Source organism: Sinohyriopsis cumingii, chromosome 4, assembly GCF_028554795.1.
Source record: "Sinohyriopsis cumingii isolate HCF-2022 chromosome 4, ASM2855479v2, whole genome shotgun sequence".
NCBI classification, from domain to species: Eukaryota; Metazoa; Mollusca; class Bivalvia; order Unionida; family Unionidae; genus Sinohyriopsis; species Sinohyriopsis cumingii.
Window position 1 is genome coordinate 12,857,175 of NC_142964.1, and position 18,198 is coordinate 12,875,372.

Sequence of the window (18,198 nt, forward strand, 5' to 3'; positions counted from 1 at the left end):
CGTTGCTTTTGGGTTGTTTTTAACTACAGTTGAGAAGGTTGGGCCAGGGAGGGAAGTTATAGCTTGTACAAGCTTCCTGGCCTCTGGATAGGGGATGTTGGAGGTGTACTTAACCCTCACTATTTCCTTCTCCTGTTTCCAGGTGTCACAATCCTTTGAATTAGCATGGTGTTCCTTTCCGCAGTTGACGCAATGCGGATTGGCTCTGCACTCGGATGCCCGATGAAAATGATCTCCGCATCGGACACATACTTGGCTTTTCGAGCATCGGTCTTCATGATTTGGTATATATATCTCTCAACCTTTACCTGTAAAAATCCAATCTGGACTACTTTAGGTAGTGTAGGTGTGTTAAAGGTGAGTATAATAGTGTCGGTGTCATGCAGATTGTTGTTTCGTTTGACACGAATTATACGGACTGCAGTGACACCTTCATTTTTCATCCCTTCGATGATTCCATTGTCGCTGACTCCAGCCAAGTCACGGCAACGAATAACGCCTTTTGATGTATTAAGTGATATGTGTGCGAAACAAGTTACTGGAATTTCATGAAAGGTCTTAATTGTTTGGATGTTCTCAGTATGTGTTTTACATTCGCACTCCACAAGCAGACCACCTGATTTATGATTTTTAACACTGTTGGGTTTGCCGACTAATCCAAATATAGTCTTTTAAACTAAAAATGGCGATAGTGCGGCAAGTGGTTTAGCTTCATCTTTGGACTGGATGAGAGGCCAAAGTAGTGTATTGCATCGGAAAGCCTCTGCTCAACTACCAGGATCCTTTCTACCCCCGACACAGGACGCAACCCGTGGCAAACAAGGTTTCCTCTACTTAGTCGCCTTACGACACGTAGTGAGGCACGTGGGGCCAATTCTACAACCCCGGGCCCGCTTTGTGGGGGGGGGGGAATTTGATGAATATAGACTAGAATATAAACGTATACATACCAACCATAATCACCAGCACACGAAGAGACGTGTTGTGAATACGAATCGCCTAAAAGTACCAATACCTTATGGACCACTATCGTTGTGAACCGTGTGAGCATCACGCGATTTACAGGCACATTGGGTGCTTAATGGACTTGTATGCCTAATGTCCTTGACCAATGTGACTGCAACTATATATGATATACAAATTCAGATCATCGCCCCATTAAATTGAGCTTGTACTAGAAGTATAACACTGATTCACAGTGGGTGAGTGTAACATAAATAGTTTGATTTTATGCGACGTCCTATACCACTGAATATGGTCTGGTTATGCCAGTTCTGACGAAGGTCAAATCGTCTCAGAGTAGCTGCGTATGGTTATTAATTTTCGCGTTTTATCTTGATCATTTGAATAGTCATAATTCTGAAATTGGTGTAGGATTTAATGATGATGATACATTGATATTACGTTGGAAGGCCGGATTTCTCCTTTAATTGACCTGTTGTCATAGCAAAGATACCCCCCCCCCTTTGCATAGTACGTCATATAAAATCAGAGTATATCATGAAGAAAAAAATAATAATTGAAGAATGTTGAATTTATAGCTATCTGAAATTTGTATGTGGCACGTAGTGGCAGTCTGTGGACTAACATATGGCCTTAATGTTCCACAAGCTTCCAGAACACACCTGACAGCGACAGAGGCGGCGTTAGGAGTACGCAAGGCCTAGGGCCGACCATGACCGCGCGGGGCCAGAGTATCGGTATCTCGATTGGTATGCTACTGCAAACATTGATTATGTCTAGACTAGATCAACTTTCGCGATTTGCGTGCATTACGTGCGGCCTGTATCAGTGTTTCCAATTTACCGGAGAATATAACTTGACAAACTCATAAGGACGACCTTAGGCCTGAAGCGCGGGGCCCCCGCAAGAGCGGGGTCTGGGGCGGTCGCCTCACTTGCCACCCCCAAACGCATGTCCTGGACAGCGATATTAATGTTCGGCGGTCCACTGGTATCGGCACGTGTTAGGATTTGGCTGACATTAGTTGTTGTTGTTGTTGTTGTTGTAGGGTTTAACGCCATTTTTCAGCACACGATAGGCTATACATGGCGGCCAGTATTAATGGTGGAGGAAACACCCGGGAAATCCCCGGAAAGAACCACCGACCCTCGAGAAGCTACTGGCAAACTTTCTCACATACCCACATTTATCCGAATCCGAGACTCCAACCGACGCAGACAGAGGTGAGATGGCAGTGATCCGTAACGGAGAGCGCTTTAGACCACTCGGACACTCGGGGCCCTGCTGACATTAGTTGATACGTTTAATTACTAACGATAGTTGCGTGGCTGCTTTGTCTTTTTAACGGCGCTTTCAGCACTATTATTTGGAGATATGGTGCCGAATAAAAGCGAGCTTAGTGCCTTTCAAATGACACACCAAATGAGCCGACCTGTGCTACTATTAAACAGAGGACATCTTGATTACGAAATCGATGCTCAACCATATGAGCTAACATGGCTCCTTTATACCAATGACACTGGGATATTTTGGACTATTAACCTCTCTACCCGTGTTTAACACTCACCATCTACCAGCAGCGAAGACTCTTATCTGCCTGTGCACATCGCGCTAGCGGATCTGGGTTTATGATATTCACTTTAAATCATAAGTAGAATCAACAACGTAAACACAGATCTGCCCAGATTCAATATGTCAGCAGATCAGGGTTTGTTCCATTTGTTTGAAATCTTAAGTTTCACGAACAGCGACACAGACCTTCCTGCCCATTCGTGGTTGATTTCGTGCTGTTCTGATGTAAAACCTGTCAACCTCTTGGTAACGTATGAAGGGTACGTGTTTAACTTTTAGCGTGAGAATAGTTATACGACTTGCATTGAAAGTAAATATACTGATCATGGAATATTTGAACATTTTTCAGTAATAAATTTGCCTGTCAAAAACAAATGATTCAGGTAACAGTGTTCTCCAGCATAAATAATATGTGTGGATGAAATTATATTGGATAACGATCGCATGTATGAAACAAAACGAGACCTGTAGCTGTCCTTTATTTTTCTAACCTTCTTTTGGAAGATTTTAATTGGAATGAGAGAGAGAGAGAGAGAGAGAGAGAGAGAGAGAGAGAGAGAGCATATGCATTTGTGTAGATATAGATATCGACCTGGATATAAATATATGTAATTTTAATTTTCAGCATATAAAGGGGAGCTTCTCCAGAGAGTTCAAAATTAAGAAATGAAGAGGACAATAGTGGTTATAACCACTACAATGTCCCCTCACTCTCTCTCTCTCTCTCTCTCTCTGTGATGGTTTGTTAAAAATAAATATAGATGTATATGTCATTTGTTTCGCGTTTAAATGTTATACATCTTAAATAAGTGTAATTGTGTCATAGTTTTAAAGATGCTCAAATACGTTTAAACATTAATGTCACTTTTTGATCATTTTGTATGTTTGATAAATGCCCTAATTAGTTACCTCGTGTCCGAGCCAATATTGCCCCAATAAATGACAACAGATTTCGTTCATTAGATTTAATCAAATCACCCACTCCCCAACATATTGTTGTAAGAACTCGAATTACTGTCATTTACTTCTTTTTAGGTTACAGACATTGTGAAAACTCTACTCGACAACGATTAAATGTACACAATACATAATTTGTATAATTAGGAATAATTCAAATTTCAGTGGCTGATTCTGAACGTTACTTACCTTGATCTAGTAATATCAAAAGCGTTGATAAACGTAACAGATTTGAAGTTAATACTGTTATTTTTCTCATTTTCCAAGCCGAAGTGAATCCAAGTTAAAATCTGTGTAATCCGGGATGTCCAGTGAGGCGAAGCACATTCTTTAGGCAAAACTATAAAACCGGCGTGTATACACCATGGATAGCAGGAAAACTGTCACGTTTCGTAGTATTAAACAAAAGGAGTATAGCACGAGTATGGTAATTCTTCAGGTTTTTTTTCCATTTTTTTTTTCATGTTCTTTAATTTTCGTGATGATGAATGACAAAGTTATATGTATAGAAAAGAATTAAGTGTCAACACGTTACACGTTCACTTGAATATTGTTGTTCGTTGCTCTTTCAATTTGGAACAGATCTTAAACATATCCACACAAAATAATATTTTGATCCGATCAAGTTGAAGACTTGTTCCCTTTTCTTCCTAATTTCAATTTGTCACATTTTCCTCTCCGCATGTGTGCAAACACTTGTAATATGTTTGCTGATTAGGCACGATTCTGAATTAGAGTTGACTGAAACAACCAATCAAAGCAGCCGAATGCTTAGGGGAATCCTAGGCACGATCGATTAAACTCTTCTAAAGGGGGCTGACTTGCTACGAGCGCAACTGGCAGTTTACTAGTCTGTAATTGAATTTATAACAGAAACTCTGGATGGTGGGTCTATGCTTTTAATCCAAGGAAACCAGTCTGTCTATTACTGTACACACAGTGAGTAGTTTTCTTGTAATGTAAGGTCTTTTGGTGTCCCGAGATGTAGAGACCACGTGTCATCTAGAGAATACATGTGAAGAATTAATTTCATGCATACACATAGTGCTGTCTAGTTATCATGGGGACTTTAGGACAACTATGAGAAGCCGTAGCGGACAGAAGCTGGTCCAGTGAGAAAGTTGCAGTTGAAATTTCGATATCGTATATCGAGAAATCCAATTTTACGTGTTGGATCAAATTGCATGTCCTTAAAGTTCCATTTTCTAGATCGAGATTTTAGATTTTAAATGTTGAATTATACCGTGGTGGTTTAAAATTCTGTTTCCTACGTCGTTGTTTTACAGTGTATATTTTGAATTACACAGCATTGGTTGAAATTTCAATATCCTTTGCCGAGAATCCCTAATTCACACGTTGCATGTAACTGTTTGCAAAGAAAGTTCCATTTCATATGGCGAGTATTTATTTTTCATCTGTTGAATTTCACAGCAACGAGAAGTAGCCTTCTTGTTTACAAAATAACGCGGTCGGTTCACGAGAGCGAAGTCTAGTGAAGATATTCATTGTAATTCTCGACCTATGAATGGTAACCTTCAAACTGTAAATGCATGAAGTGTAATGGCGCCTCATAATTGAATACATGAATGATGTATCTTAATACTCGATATTATTTTGAATTGTTAAAGTGGAAATTGTGTAATGTTACTTTTAACACCAACACATCTTTAAAAATAACAATTCGGACAAGTACAATAAAATATCAAACCACCGCTGTGTAATTCAGCAGTTGTTGTTGTTGTTGTGGGGTTTAACGTCATTTTTCAGCACACGAGAGGCTATACATGCGGCCAGTATTAATGGTGGAGGAAGAACCCGGGAAAACCCCTGAAAGAACCACCGACCCACGAGAAGCTACTGGCAAGCTTTCTCCCATACCCACATTGGCCGAATCCGAGACTCGAATCCACGCAGACAGATGACAGTGATCCATAACGGAGAGCGCTTTAGACCACTCGGCCACTCAGGGCCCCGTAATTCAACAGATACAATCTAAAAACTGAACATACGAAATTGAACTTTCCGCACAATCAATGTGATTCAACAAGTTAAACTGAAACGATCGACATATGACTAAGCTAAAATTCTAAACACGAAGAAGAACCGAACAAAAAGATCAAAAGGCATCACTACACTGATTACGTTTATTACACTGGACAACAAATTTTTACAAAAGTCATGTTACTGAAATAAAATTAGTCAATTCTTATCAATTTTTATGTGCTGAACACGAATATGACAGTCAAATTGCAAAATTGGCTCTAGTTTTTTGTAATCTGCAAGAAATTAATGTTTACATAACGAAATGCATTCCAATAGTAAAAGGTCAACTGTAATAGCCTACCTATAAAAAATCAAGTCATTGACTACATCTTAGATTTCTTCGCCTGTCTCTTGTACAGCTGTTCGGGAGCATCTCTGAGGAGTGTCCAGCAGTAGTCAGCCAGCATTGTAGTGGACCATTTTCCCTGGTATCTTTGTTCCATTGTTGCGATATCTTGATGAAAACGTTCGCCGTGTTCATCACTAACAATACCACAGTTGCTAGGAAAGAAATCCAAATGGGAATGAAGGAAGTGAATCTTTAGAGACATATTGCAGCCAAGTTTCTTATACTTCATCAACATGTCTTCTACTAGTTCCTTATAGTTTTCTGCCCTAACATTTCCGAGGAAGTTTGTAGAAACTAGGCGAAAAGCATTCCATGCTTGTTTCGCGTCACCTTCCAGCAAGTTGTTGAACCGGTCATCTTTGAAAAGCTCTCGAATCTGAGGACCCACAAAAACTCCCTCTTTAATCTTTGCTTCGCTGAGTCGAGGGAATTTTTCATGCAGGTATCGGAATGCTGGCAAAGTCCGGTCAATGGCTTTCACGAAGTACTTCATCAAACCTAGTTTGATGTGAAGGGGTGGTAGCAAGATTTTCTGAGCCTCAACCAGAGCTGGGTGTTGGATATTCTTCTCTCCAATGGCTACATTCTGCCTGTGAGTCCATTCCTTCCTCATGTAGTGCTTTTCCCTTGCTCGGCTATCCCACTCGCATAAGAAACACATGTATTTTGTATATCCTTGCTGCAGTCCCATTAAAAGGGCAACTACCTTCAAATCACCACAAAGTGCCAGCTGTACTTGTTATACTCAATGGAATTCAGTAGCTGCCTTAAGTTATCGTATGTCTCTTTCATGTGGACAGCATACGCTACTGGAATAGATGGAAGAATGTTTCCATTGTGCAAAAGCACAGCCTTGAGACTCAGTTTCGAAGAGTCCACAAATAGTCTCCATTCTTGTGGGTCATGAGTGATTTTTAAAGCATTCATGAGGCCCTCAATATCGGAACAGAATATCAGATTACTTTCCTTTCTGAAGAAAGGCTCCAATTGCTGGTGGCGCTTTCGATATGCAGTAATTGTGACATCTTCTTCTAGAAGATTCCATTGTTGGAGTCTTGATCCTAGCAATTCTGCCTTGTTCTTTGATAAGTCCAAATCACGAATCAGGTTATTTAGTTCTTCCTGTGTTATTCTGTGTGGGGTTGATGATGCACCACAGTGAAAATCTGGATCACTGCATGCTGATGGACCAGGAGAAGAACAGGTCGACTCACCTTTGTCTTCGTCAGATGAATCAAGAGAATATTCTGCTGGAGGTTCTGGAATAGGAAGTCCCTCACCATGTGGAACTGGTCTCAATGCAGACGGAATGTTTGGGTAGACTATTCTCGACTTCTTTCGCTTCGTTATTCCGCCGGAAAGAGGAGGAACCAAGCAGAAGTAACAGTCATTTAGGTGGTTGCTTGGCTCTCTCCACACCATTGGGACTGTAAACGGCATTGATGACCTTTTGCAATTCAACCACTGTGAAAGCTGTGTTGTACATGTAGCACAGCATATATGCGGAGCCCAAGGCTTGTCTTGGTCACCAACCTTGCATCCGAAGTAAAGATGATATGCCTTCTTCACTTGAGAATTGATACTTTTCTTCTGGTTGGCAAATGTCACTTCCCCACAAATATAGCAAAAATTGTCCGCGGTATTAACACACTTTCGAGGCATTACTGTTCTTTATTGTACGTAAATGGATAAAATAATAAGTTTTATGTAACAGTAGCTTGAACTGTCTCGCACAACGTCTAAAATATTTTAAATGCTGAACCTATCTGATTGGGCTTTATATAGTACACTGCTTACGTCAGCTTCAGCAGCCGCCTGGCATTAGTATAATAGGCCTACACATGTATAGTACACTGCTGACGTCAACTTACTTCAGCAGCCGCATGGCATTAGTATTGCATTGCATCAGAAAATGATGCAATCAACTGTGGATGATGTGAGCATGATGGTATTATGCAATGTTACATCATTATTCCGGATGTTGCTGCAGTCCTACTGGAGAAATTTACACAGTGAAACATAGAAAATGAGGTATATGAATATCTTCAAAACGAGAGCCAATACAAATTTTTCACGGTTATATTCGTGTTCGGCACACCAAAATACTACAGATTAGGGCCTTTTCAAGTCAGTAATGATTTCACTGTTGACCAGTGTTATATATTTAATAAAAATCAGAACATTAGTTATGTCTACATGCATAAAGGCCATCTAACGTTGGGTACCAGTATGGTACAACATATTAAAAAGCAGTACATTAGTTATATGTCTACATGCATAAAGTCTATCTAACGTTGGGTACCAGTATGATACAACATATTAAAAAGCAGTACATTAGTTATATGTCTACATGCATAAAGACTATCTAACGTTGGGTACCAGTATGATACAACATATAAAAAAGTAATACATTAGTTATATGTCTACATGCATAAAGGCTATCTAACGTTGGGTACCAGTATGATACAACATATTAAAAAGCAATACATTAGTTATATGTCTACATGCATAAAGGCTATCTAACGTTGGGTACCAGTATGGTACAACATATTAAAAAGCAATACATTAGTTATGTCTACATGCATAAAGACTATCTAACGTTGGGTACCAGTATGGTACAACATATTAAAAAGCAGTACATTAGATATGTCTACATGCATAAAGGCTATCTAACGTTGGGTACCAGTATGGTACAACATATTAAAAAGCAATACATTAGATATATGTCTACATGCATAAAGACTATCTAACGTTGGGTACCAGTATGGTACAACATATTAAAAAGCAATACATTAGTTATATGTCTACATGCATGAAGACTAACGTTGGGTACCAGTATGATACAACATATTAAAAAGCAATACCTTTGTTATGTCTACATGCATAAAGGCTATCTAACGTTGGGTACCAGTATGATACAACATATTAAAAAGCAGTACATTAGTTATGTCTACATGCATAAAGACTATCTAACGTTGGGTACCAGTATGATACAACATATTAAAAAGCAATACATTAGTTATGTCTACATGCATAAAGACTATCTAACGTTGGGTACCAGTATGATACAACATATTAAAAAGCAATACATTAGTTATATGTCTACATGCATGAAGACTATCTAACGTTGGGTACCAGTATGATACAACATGTTAAAAAGCAATACATTAGTTATATGTCTACATGCATGAAGACTATCTAACGTTGGGTACCAGTATGATACAACATATTAAAAAGCAATACATTAGTTATATGTCTACATGCATGAAGACTATCTAACGTTGGGTACCAGTATGATACAACATATTAAAAAGCAATACATTAGTTATATGTCTACATGCATGAAGACTATCTTACATATTAAAAAATCAGTATAGCTTATTTGCATTTTCTGGAAATAGTTGCATTTGAATGTAATGACTGGAACTGTTAAATCAAGTAACCTCTAAACAACTGGCAGAATGACACCTGTTGGCCTTGTGTTCCGAAGCAAAGAGGATGAACTCAACAAACATTTTTGTGTGTGTGTGTTTAGGCTTTAATGCTGCTTCTATTGAATTCAGGCAACGTTCTTAGCAGATCTCGTGGAAAAATAGCAATACTTGTGCTATTCTTAGGGACCTTAATATTCAATGATTTGCATAGCAAGTGTAGCAATACTCTGACGAGATTAAAGAAATCTCGCATATTTAACGAATGTGCTTTATTTTTCGTGTGTACACCTAGCAACACTAAAGCATACATGTGAAGGTTGGTTGCGTTCTCTCCAGTCTGGTTTAATTCAGGGCTCAATTTATCGTACTAGTAGACTACGGTCTAAGTGGAGTCGTGCGTTGCCGTAGTGACGATGTAAGGTAGAAACACACGAACTCATTTGCCATACTCATAACAAATAAAGCTTTCTGGATGTGCTTGACCTAGGGAGAACACATTTCTAAAATTAAATCACTGTTTCGATTGTAAAGAACAGTTTTACAGAATTTTTGGTCTATTGAAAAATGTTATAATTTATGGCCAAATTTTTCATCAAGATTGTTGCTTGGAAGTCAGATTCATGCAACACTTGTAAACTGGTACTGTATTGTCTATAATCAGAACTCTGTTATCAATAGAAATTATACCATTCGAATTGAGTGTAAAGATAACGAGGACTGAAATCAGGTCAAATCCCATGAAATCCGGCCGATGATAAGGACGGGCATTTGGTTGGTTGTTTTAACTGAACGTTTTGCACACATTGGCTTATATCGTGCCCAGGAAGGTAGGAGCTAAATATGTCACCCAAGGACACACATATGAAACCGACTCAGGATAACCTGGGTGGTACGTCGCCCGGGGCCTTTGGATCACGATTTCGACGTTTTATACCGCTCCGGTGGCCTAGTGGTTAGAGCGTCCGCCTCAGATGCGGGAGGTCGTGGGTTCGATCCCCGGCCGAGTCATATCAAAGACTTACAAAAATGGTACAAACAGCTGGCTCGCTTGGCGCTCAGCATCAAGCTGTTTGTGTTACGACTGGTCGGCCTAGTGTCAGGATAATGTGACTGGGTGGGACATCATGTTACATGTCTGCGGCATTATGCCCCAGTGCTAGACATGACTATAAACTGCTACACTGCAGACATCGTAGCGATATGACTGCAAAATTGTTAAAGCTACGTTAAAAATCCAAATCACATAGACGTTTTATCATCTAATCTATTGCGAACCCTTTACTAATTGTAGACATAATAGAGAGGACTCTGTGAAATGTTTTGATTTATCAGGTTTTGATAATCAAAGGCATTTTGTGGCCAGCAGGTTTTGCAGCAAAACTATAATTTATAATTTGATATTTAAGGTAACGAGATAATTGTAACAAAAAGTGACAATGAAGAATGCAAAACAATCTTTTTGTGGAAAAAGGCTTGTCTAAGCACTTGCAACTCTCACTGATTCTTTGTAAAAAGCAACATTAAGAGAGGGACCCCGGGTGGCCGAGTGGTCTAAGGCGCTTGCCTTTGATCACTGTCATTTCACCTGTCTTCTTTGGCTCGATCCTCGGGCCTAGCCATCATTGGTATGTGAGAGAGCTTGTCAGTAGATCGGTGGTTCTACCCGGAGTTTTCTCGGGTTCTTCCTCCACCAGATATGGCCATAGAACACAATTAATTTTACTATATGTTCTCTACATTTGTTTGTCAGTACTGACATTTCCTCTGTGTGACAATCAATACAATTCATACGTTAATCTAACATACCTTCAAAGATGACTTCACGGTGGAGTTCTTGTCAAAGGTTGACCTGCTCTTTTTTGAGATGCTAGACTGTCAACAGAGCAGCATGTAAACAGAACACAGATTTCGCTTCCGGATGATGACCAAGGCCTTATTACTCACTGTGCACTGTCGCCGAAATACACACAGACAACCACACCCTGAGCTCATATTCTCAAGAATAAACAATTACCTTTAAATTCTTATAAAAAAATGCATCAATAAAACTCTTCTATCACCACCAAAATGAGAGAGGAAAAAATGTTCCAAAAATAGACTAGAACTACATTCGTGGGTACTGAACCGGAAGTACTAATTGTGACCTGATTCTATATGCTGGCCTCCATGTATGGCCTATCGTGCACTGAAAAATGGAGTTAAACCCATGACAACAACAACAACAACAACACCAAAGCAGAAACATGCATGACAAACAATAAACACAAATAAAAAATTGAATTTACAAAATTTCACATGAGTCTGGATCTAATAGAAGTATTGCTTATCTTGTTTTATTAGTTTGACGTCCTATGACAAAATGGAACCTAGCTGAAGCACGAGTGCCATCTATTTCTTAATATAAAAAGAAGATGCGTTATATTATACCCCAGATAATCCATTGCTTCTTTATTAAGAATAAGCAGAACTGTAACACTAATACAAAGAATAACTAAACATATTGTTGTAATTATCGCTATTTCAAGGAATAATTAACTGAATGAACCACTTTGTTTTTTAAAAATATTGGCTCTGAAACTGTCACAATTTTATTTTGTTTTATGTGAGGGTCCTTTTTGGTGCCTTCTTGATTTAAGTGACATGGTTTCAGCGTTCGTAGGCGGACTATCAAGTACGATTTCTTTTCTCTCTTGGTTCCGGAACTCAAGGTGGGGTTGTGGGCAATTGCATTTAGTTTTATGTCACTGAAAGAATTACACGGACGAGAAGTGTTTTGTCAGGCTTCGTTGTCACCCAATCTGAACTGTGAAGTTTGATCCTTTTATGTCGAGATACTTGAAGAAACCTGTAGATCTTACGTATGAGGACGTTAAAAACGGTCTCTGTTTTGCAGTGCTGAGGAATTTGTTTGTCTCTTTCAGATTTTGATATGTTTTGCACCTTGTATCACCACAAGGCCCATATTTCACAGTATGGTTTTGACTTGTAATTGGCATGAACTTTCCTCTGACACTGATTTCTCTGAGGTTTTTCGGTCTGAGGTAGGCTACAGCTGGTTCGATCTAGTGTCACATGATTCGATGACGAGTCAGTGTTTCAGAATAATTTGACCTACATTTGGTTGTCTGGATGGTAGGTCATGATAAATGGTATGCGCTCAACGTTTTCGTTTTTCTGTATATTGTAAGAAGTCAGTTTGACGTATATGTGTTTATGCTTACTCATGAAAAACGATAGAATCTCAGCACAGGCAGCCAAAAGTGATAAATGGGCATAATGTATTGTCGCCCGTGGATTGCGACGATGGTTTTAAGGGTACTTCAATAGATCCTGGCTGTTGTAGCTGATTTAATGTAATGTTCGAAAAACAAGTCAAAATACAACAAACATTAGGATAAAAACCCCAGGTCCAAATAATCTAGTTCATCAATATAAGAGGTCCAAATGTTAAACTTCTTTTAAAGTTATACAAAAAAATATAAGGCTGAACATGAATAAAAAAAGAAAATTCTTCAAGCAGTGTGTCAAATTGATTATGCAAACCAAATTCGTAATTCTTTTTAAGTAAATGCATATCAAAATACTTCTATCACACTGGATGTAAGTCGATACATAGGACAGGGATGTGTTCCATTGTTAGAGGACACAGACACGGTATGCTGGTAAAGGATTACGTTTTCTATTCTTTCTCGATACAATGCAGGTTGATATTAGAGATGTGCATGAAGGTTTGCTACCTTCCATTGATTTTTGGATAGTCCGAATCTTGTATGTGGAATGTTCATTCTGCATTTTTTGCCAAAGACATTCAACATGCTGGTTTATACCGTAGCAGAAACTACCTAGCTTGTTACCGTTTTAGTGCTCACTGCTTGTCGCTGACCGTGTCTCCAACTGAGTCGCTGAGTCGTCGACTGGTGACCTGTGATCGTCGACTGTGTCGTCTATTGAGTCGTCGACTGGATCGCTGAGTCACTGACTGTGTTGCTGAGTCGCCGACTATGTCTCTGACTTTGTCGCAGAGTCGCTGAGTGTGTCGTCGAGAAAGTCGTGGTCGCGTTTCGTTACGAGAAAGAGAGACAGAGACGAACAGTGCAAAATGATGACAGAAGATATGCCTTCAGCTAAAATATGTATTGTCGCAATATTTCCGCGTGTCTTGACGTGCCTTCTAGCGCCTGTATCCTGGTCGACGAAAGACCTTGTCCCTACACTTTTTAAATTCCCCTGCCTGGCCCTTTCTTCTCCGTCGAACTACGACCAAATGTGCTTGCTCCGGTGGGTGGTTATACTGCTTCCCTTGCAAGGAGACGCGTGTACACAATGCCACTTCATAAGACACCACAAATGCAGCCACAGTTGCCACGTATATATACCAAGGCTTAATCACTGCTAACATTTAAAATCAAGCATAAACTTTACCGAAACGAAAATTAGCTGATACGAAACGAAAATTACTGTTCATGAGTTTTCATTATTACTCAATCCTCGCTTCCACAACTATGTACTTTCATGCACATACGAAAATAGATTAAAAAGAAATAAATTAAAGACAATCGGGCAAAGGGCGGTTAAATGAAAGCAAAATAAAATATTAAATAATCACAAAACAATCAATGTTTCGATTGAATGACAGTCATTATTTCACAGTACTTCCTTCCAGCTATAATGACACTTTTCATTATTACGGAAGCAGCAGGGAAGTTGTACAGACCATACGTTCCAGACCAAATAAAGCTTCCTACGAGAACTTTCTCCGTAGAAGCCTCAGATTTCAAAAATAAGCCTTCCTGCGAGAATTAATTTGCGTAAATTCAACCCCGATTGCAATTTTTGTGTGCAAAAATCATTGATTTTGGACAGCAATTTTAGGGGGGGGGGTAGGAGAAATTTATTCCATCGATGAAGTTTGCGAAGTTTGGCTGCTGATCCTAATTTTACCTCGCATTAAAACAATATAGTTGAAAATAATATGAGTCGGAAAGCTAGTAGAGTTGGAGAGCCTCATTCTGCCAGATTAGCGCGAGAAGAGTTAGCGGCAGTAAGGAAACTTATCCCGGCAAAACAATTATTTAAGAAAAAAGTTCGTGATTACGAAGACTCGCAATATGGAATTACTGAGATATCGTCAAAGTTGTTGAGTCCAGTCACTGGAGCAATCGAGCAAGTCGCATACGGCGATAAAAAGGAAGATAAGGAACTTAGGAAGCGCGGTCTTATTCCTATGACGAGAGATATCGAGCAACACACTCGATTATTGCCGGAGCGAATAGTACAAACACAAACACGAGCACAAGCACGAGCACGAGCACAAGCACAAGCACAAGCACAAGCACAACAAGAACAAGCACAAGCACAAGCACGAGCACAACAAGAACAAGCACAAGCACAAGAAGAACAAGAACAAGCGCAAGAAGAAGAACAAGCTCAAGAGGAAGAAGAAGAAGAAAGGAGGGAGGGTGTTAAAAAAAAGAACCTCGAGATATAATAATAGAAAAATTTACCAAGAGTGGTTGGGAAACAATGGAAAAACAATTTGAGGTATTTGGAGATGATATTAGATTATTTGCTATTTTTGCTGAAGATTCCTTTGACAATAGAAAGGCGTTTTTAACTGAAGACGGATTTAAAAAAATTAAATCGCGGGATGTTTGGTATAATAATTTATTTCGAGTTAGATTTAATTTATCTGAGGTGAGAAAAACCAGTGCCCTGTATAGTACATTTCTGGATATCGCAGATGCAAGGAAGGAGGAAAAAAAATCTTCGGGGATATCGCAAAAATCAACTCAACAAGAGAAAGAAACTGCGAAGTCCGACTATGAAAATCTTCATAAAGCTATCGGAATTGTTTTTACCCGTGATGTGCATGAACAAATCGCAAGGGGGGAAAATTTAGTAGATATTGCCGCGGATTATGATGATAGGGATAAATATTTTAACCCCGATGTTCGTGGAAAACCTCTTGAAAAAAGCAAATATATCGACTGGATATATTTTGCTAGTAAAAAACCACCTTACAAACGTGATGACGAATATTTTAAATTTATGGAAAAAGTAAAACAAAAAGAAAAAGAAAAGGAAGAGAAGGACGTGTTAACGGAGTGGTTTAACGAACCATCAACACCAAAATCAAAGACAGGAAGCGGATATACTGTTTGCCCTGACAGTGTTGTCAACGACGTGTCTCGCCTTGAGGTATTAATCGGAGGAAAACGAGCTGGAAATAACTCTCGCGAAGTAATCAACGAAGCCTCGGATATTTGTCAGCGATTATTCCGCGGTGGTGTCATCGACTCTCACATTTACAAGGAACTTGTCGATGAACTCATCGATTAAAACAACACAATTTAAATAACATGATTGTTCACAAACATCAGCGCAGACCCAAACAGGTTCGCGTAGTAAACTCTAGATTACCCGTATACAGATATATCCACGGCAATGGATTCGGCGATATCATTGGAAGTCTCTTTACGCGAATAATACCTAAAATTGGACCCATGATCAAACAGCTCGGGTTAAAAGCAATAGGAAAGATCGGCGAGACTGCCGTTTCTGGTATCGGTAATTTGGCCAGCAAGGGCTTCAATGTTGTCAAAAGTAAAATATTAAATTTAATGCGCAAAAAACAACCCGTCAAATTGCCTATCACCAGAGAAATGCCGCCCGAAATCAGTAAAGCCATAAACGACGCAGCAAATAAAAAAATAAATGATCTAGCGCAGGAAGTCGCTAAGACAAATTTAGCGCAGGAAGTCGCTAAGACAAATTTAGCGCAGGAAGTCGCTAACACAAATCTAGCAAAGGAAATTGCTAAGACAAATCTAGCAAATACAAGCTTCATTTCAGGCAGTGGTCTTCGTTTTAGATGATATTCTTAATAATAAATGTTTGCACAAGTGTCAAATGAAGTGTTCGACATGGACGAGCCTGTAGGCAGAGACACATCCGTGCGGGATTTCCAGTATTTCTCGTACGATGCGGTTGACCCAAATACAAATAATCGCTTGGAAATTCAAGTCCACGATACAACAAGATATTTTCTTCCATCTGAGGCATATATCGAGGTTGTTGGGAGAATTATTAGGACAAACGATACCAACTTTGGCGAACATTTTAAAGTCGGATTTGTCAATAACGGCATTATGGCATTATTCAAGAGTGCCACTTACATGATCGACGGAAGAGAGATCGAATCAATTACGGACAACGTTCATATAGCAACGACGATTATAGGCCTAGCGAGATACTCGGATGATTTTACCAGATCAGCCGGTCCTAGTATGATGTTCGCCAAAGATAACTCTGATACTGCTGATCATGTCCAGTATGAAGCCAGGAGACCGAAAAAACATACTGTCGGTGCCGATGACGCCGACGTCGAAAGTGTGATGATAAAAGCAAATAACGATTACAACCTTGGATTTGCCACGAGAAGAGCTATGTTGACTAAGAATGAACTAAGATTTTCCTGTGCAATTCCGCTATCTCACATTTTTGGATTTTGTAGGCATTTCCGAAAAGTTATTTACGGAGCAAAACACACGATAACTTTCGTTCGAGACGCTGCTGGCAGTAACAAAGCCATCTGGCGAGAAGCTAGTGCGGATGCCGCTAATGTCGGTAAAGTTGTCCTTGAAAAATTTACCTTGTGGATGCCAGCGATAGTTCCATCGATGCTCGAGGAAGAAAAATTATTATCATTCATGAATCAAGGCGGAAAATCCGTCATGTCCTGGTTGACAACGATGACCGACTCCTGCGATGTTAATATTAACGGAATATTTACCTGGAGAATTGCGTCACAACAAGGCGCTTCGGCACCTAGGCACATCTTTGTTGCTCTTCAAGCCGCAAACAGATACGATCAAGAACACAGTCATATGATATTCGACAAATTTGCAGCAACAAACGTTTCACTGAGAATAAACGGCCAGCAAGAGCCATCAGAGGAAATAGCCATCGATTTTGCCAACTATTCGACGGCCCGCGCATATCATCGATTGTTAAGTTTCATGGGCCGCGATCAAAATATCGATACCGGATTGCAAATATCACAGCTAGATTTTAATACTCGCTATCCTATCTATTACTTCTCCCTGGAGCATCTCGATTTGGTAAAACAATCCGTTGTCGATATCCATTTCAAAGCCAGAATTAACACAGCCGGAGCAGCAAGAGCCATCGCGGTGATCCTCAGCGATAGAACAATGATCTTGGAAGGAATCAGCGGCAGAATGAGAGTCATCGATGCTCCTGTCGAGAACATGTGACAAATTCCAAATTTAGATTAAGCGATTATTAATATGCCATACGAACACGTCAGTGTAACTCTGACCCCAGGTCAGATGAAAAAGCTCCAATCAGCGATATCAAAGCGATGCGGTATGAAATTAACTTTGAAAAATGATCAAATTCACGGTGGACCTAACAAACTATCGCTAACTAGAGGTCAGCGTGAACGATTTTCCAAGGCCAAATCAGCGAATTCCGGTGTTCATGTGAGTCTCTCCATAGGCGCCATCAGAGACATGGTCAAAACAGGCGGCGTTTTTCCTCTGTTAGCTGCTCTTCCGGGACTGCTAGCTGGGATTCTTCCGACAGTAGCAAAAACAGTAGGATTAGGTGCGCTCACAGGTATAGGTTCCCAAGTAGGTTCCGCAGTAACAAGAAAAATTACCGGAGTAAGATACCGTAAAAAAAAGGGAGGGTTACTTCCCGTCCTCTCTCCCTTAATAGCGAAAATGTTGCAAAAACAACAAAAAGGATCCGGCATTTATCTAAGACGGCCCCCATACGGATCCGGCCTAAGACGAGTCTACCAGCCTCAAATTTAGATTTGATCAGCGAAGCAAAGAATAAAAAAATAAAATTTTT

At 39.7% G+C, this 18,198-nt stretch overlaps 1 protein-coding gene across 1 annotated transcript in view; it reads right to left on the minus strand.

Annotated features, from left to right (window-relative positions):
• LOC149800636 (limbic system-associated membrane protein-like) overlaps positions 1–4,467 on the minus strand; it is a 129,645-nt gene extending 125,178 nt beyond the window's left edge. The window contains exon 1 of the mRNA XM_089954646.1: positions 3,682–4,467. Within this exon, the coding sequence (XP_089810772.1) occupies positions 3,682–3,751 (70 nt within the window). The 5' untranslated portion in view covers positions 3,752–4,467. The remainder of the gene's footprint in view (positions 1–3,681) is intronic.
• Positions 4,468–18,198: the final 13,731 nt, after the last annotated feature.